Below are 3242 nucleotides of genomic sequence, written 5' to 3' on the forward strand. Positions count from 1 at the left end.
CAGGTCAAACAATTTCCAATTCCTCCAGGGCTATCAGGATAGATCTCTTAGTTCTTTGGAATGTTGGGTCTATGATGAAAATACATCTGGAGCAGTTATCAAACTTAAAAATGGGTGTATCCGTTTGTACGATCGCAGAGACTTGCTGCAATTCAGGAAATGGGATATTCATTATCTTAGCAACTTTCAAATTATAGTTGTTGAAGATATTTACGAGGAAGGAGCCAAGGTGTACACAACAATGGTCGCGGAGATTCTAAGCAAGAGAATGTAGAATGGAGCGATGGGCCAGATGGACGTGATGATTGTCAACAAAGGAATGGGTTCGAGGTAGTCCAAACCAAGGGAGAGATTGAAAGACCCTGTATAATGGTTTGGTCTAGGCATACTAGTTAGTGGTAGTGATTGTGTATGAAAAACCGATTTTGTCTAGTTTACGGTTGTTATATGTTTACGACCGTAAACTCCTCACAGTTGTAAGTCAGGTCTATAAATAGGGCTTTGTGTCAGACTTTAAAGGTTGTTGATGCCTTCGTGTTTTCTCAAAGTTGTATCAGATGTTTTATTGCTTTAAGGCGTATGAAAGCTTGGTTCGTTTGTTATTTGCTTATTATTTCATCTTTAGCTTCTGTTATTTGTCTTTGATCATTGGTAGACCCGTTTTCAGGCTTTACAAGAACACACTTTTCAGATCGTTCAGGAAATTTATCAGTATTGTTTAACTTTGTAGCAAAAGTTAAGCATCCAAAAACAGGAATATTATCATATGTTGGAACATGATTATAAACCAATTCAAAAGGTGTTTTACCATTTAAAACAGAGGATGGAGTTCTATTTTAGGCAAACCAGCTTGAAACAACAAAGACCAAGCAACAATAAGTGTCTATGTTTTCGTTCTGCCACTCCATTTTGTTGTGGAGTGTGAACACAAGATGTCTGATGTATAACTCCTTTAGTTTCAAGAAAACTTGTCATTTTTATATTAACAAATTCTATTCCATTATCTAATCTAATAATCTTTAGATTGACATTAAACTGATTTTCCAACAACATAACAAATTCATGAAAACAACTAAACACTTCATCTTTAGACTTCATCAAATAAACCCATGTTGCTCTAGTATAATCATCTACAATAGTAATAAAAAGTCTAAAACCACCAAGAGATGTAACTCTGTAGGGACCCCAAACATCTAAATGAACAAGTTCCCCAAGACTAAATGACTTGTGTTCACTCAAAGGAAAAGGCTCCCTAGTTTGTTTAGCCTTATGACAAACATCACATGGCATAACTGGATCATTTTCAAAATTCAAAAAAGGTTTTAAATAATTAAGTGCTTTATCAGCTGGATGTCCCATTCTATTATGCCAGGTCAATTTTGAAACAAAACATTTATGATTATTATACATAGAGTTAGACCTACCTAACAATTGATTTTCCAAATAATAAAGACCTCCAAATTCTTTACCAGTCTTCACAGTCTCCATTGACAGTGAATCCTGAATAAAACAATTATTTTCATCAAAAATGACTTTGCACTAATTTTCTTTACAAATCTTATGAACAGACAAAAGACTAACATGAAATTCTGGAATAAGAAAAACATCAGATAAACCAATAGAATCAGAAAGATTAATATTTCCAATCTTATCTATTTTAGCAGTTGAACCATTAGGATGATCAACTCTTAGATTAAGTTTAGAAACATCAACCAAATCAGAAAGATGTGATTCAGAAGCAGTCATATGTTGACTAGCTCCCGAATCAATAATCCACTTCTCTTTATTAAAGAAAATGTTATTACAAGACATACCTGCCATATTAGCATTAACAGGTACACCTTCAGATACTTCTTTCTCATGAAGAAGAGACATTAACTTTTTATATTGATCATTTGTTAGAAAATGATGATCAGACTTATCAGAAGAAACAGCAGAAACATTAGCATTATCACTAATATGAGGAGACACAGTAGATACAGTAGATGATTTATTAAACTCTGATTTGGGTTTACAATCCTTAGGATACCCAATAAGCTTGTAACATTTTTCAATAGTATGTCCTTTAATCCCACAATTCTTACAGATTAAATTCTAATTTTTCCTTTAAATTTTTTATTATCAGAAAATTTACCAGCAAAAGTAGAAGAATGTTGATTTTTATTAGACAAAACAGAAACATTTCCATGCTTATGATTAGAATCTTATCTGGAAAGAATAGAAAAGGAAGTTTTTACATTAGGCAATGGTTCCATTATTAGAATATGACTTTTAACCTGGTTATATGAGTCATCAAGACCCTTAAGAAACTGCATAAGTTTCATAAGTTTAGAATGGTTTTTAGTATGAGTAGCTGCTTCACAAGTGCAATCAGGACACTTTGTTAAGCCATCAAATTCTTTCCATAGACCATCCAACTTATTAAAATAATCAGATACTGACAAACTACCTTGTGTGAGACTATTAATTTGTTGGTGAACATTAAAAACAACTGACCCATCAGCCTTATAATAGGTTTCAAAAAGTTCATTCCAAACATCCAAAGCAAATTCAGAATAGGCATGTCCAATATAAATGGATTCAGAAAGAGAGTTAAGAATCCATGAACGTACTATAGCATTAACCCTGTCCCACTTAAGAGATTTAGCAGTATCTGTTTTATCTTTTAACTCAGTTCCTTCAATAAAACCTTGTTTATTTCTGGCTTTAAGAGCCCTAGTCAATAACTTTTCCAAACACGAAAATTTTCAGTACCAAGTAGTTTGAAGCTTATAATAGTTGTTACAGAACGATCAGAAGGATGCAGATAAAGATGATCATCAAAATTTATAGCATCTATTTTTTTAGATGATTCAGGTGGTGTATCAATCATGATTATAAAACCAAATAACCAATCAAGATATCAGACAAATAAGAACAAGAATCAAGAATCAAGAAAATAAAAGAGCGTGCGAAACTTACAAAGATACTCAATAATGTGCTCAATAAGCAGAAATGTAGTTCCGATGAATCTCAATCACAGATTCACCGCTGAAAACCAAGTCAGGCATTCAAATGCCAAAACCAATCTGATTTTAGAACCTTGTTTGCACGATCTTAACGTTGACCGTCGAGATAGTGTTGGCCGTTAGGATTAACCCTAAACGTTTACTACTATCATGAACGTTTACTCTTAAGACGTGACAAGAGAACAACCAGATTGATGATCACCTCACGACCTTAACTGATCGTAACAACTCTAG

General features: G+C 33.3%; 1 protein-coding gene across 1 annotated transcript; it reads right to left on the bottom strand.

Annotated features, from left to right (window-relative positions):
* Positions 1-599: 599 nt before the first annotated feature.
* Positions 600-2872, bottom strand: LOC145006236 (uncharacterized). The gene is made up of 6 exons (XM_078965326.1): positions 2786-2872; positions 2277-2726; positions 1582-2094; positions 1425-1500; positions 847-1292; positions 600-722 (listed from the first exon to the last, which is right to left on the bottom strand). Exons 1-6 carry the CDS (start codon positions 2870-2872, stop codon positions 600-602), a joined length of 1695 nt encoding a protein of 564 aa, XP_078821452.1.
* Positions 2873-3242: the final 370 nt, after the last annotated feature.

This window comes from Lactuca saligna, chromosome 1, assembly GCF_052625555.1.
Source record: "Lactuca saligna cultivar CGN05327 chromosome 1, ASM5262555v1, whole genome shotgun sequence".
Taxonomy (NCBI): Eukaryota; Viridiplantae; Streptophyta; class Magnoliopsida; order Asterales; family Asteraceae; genus Lactuca; species Lactuca saligna.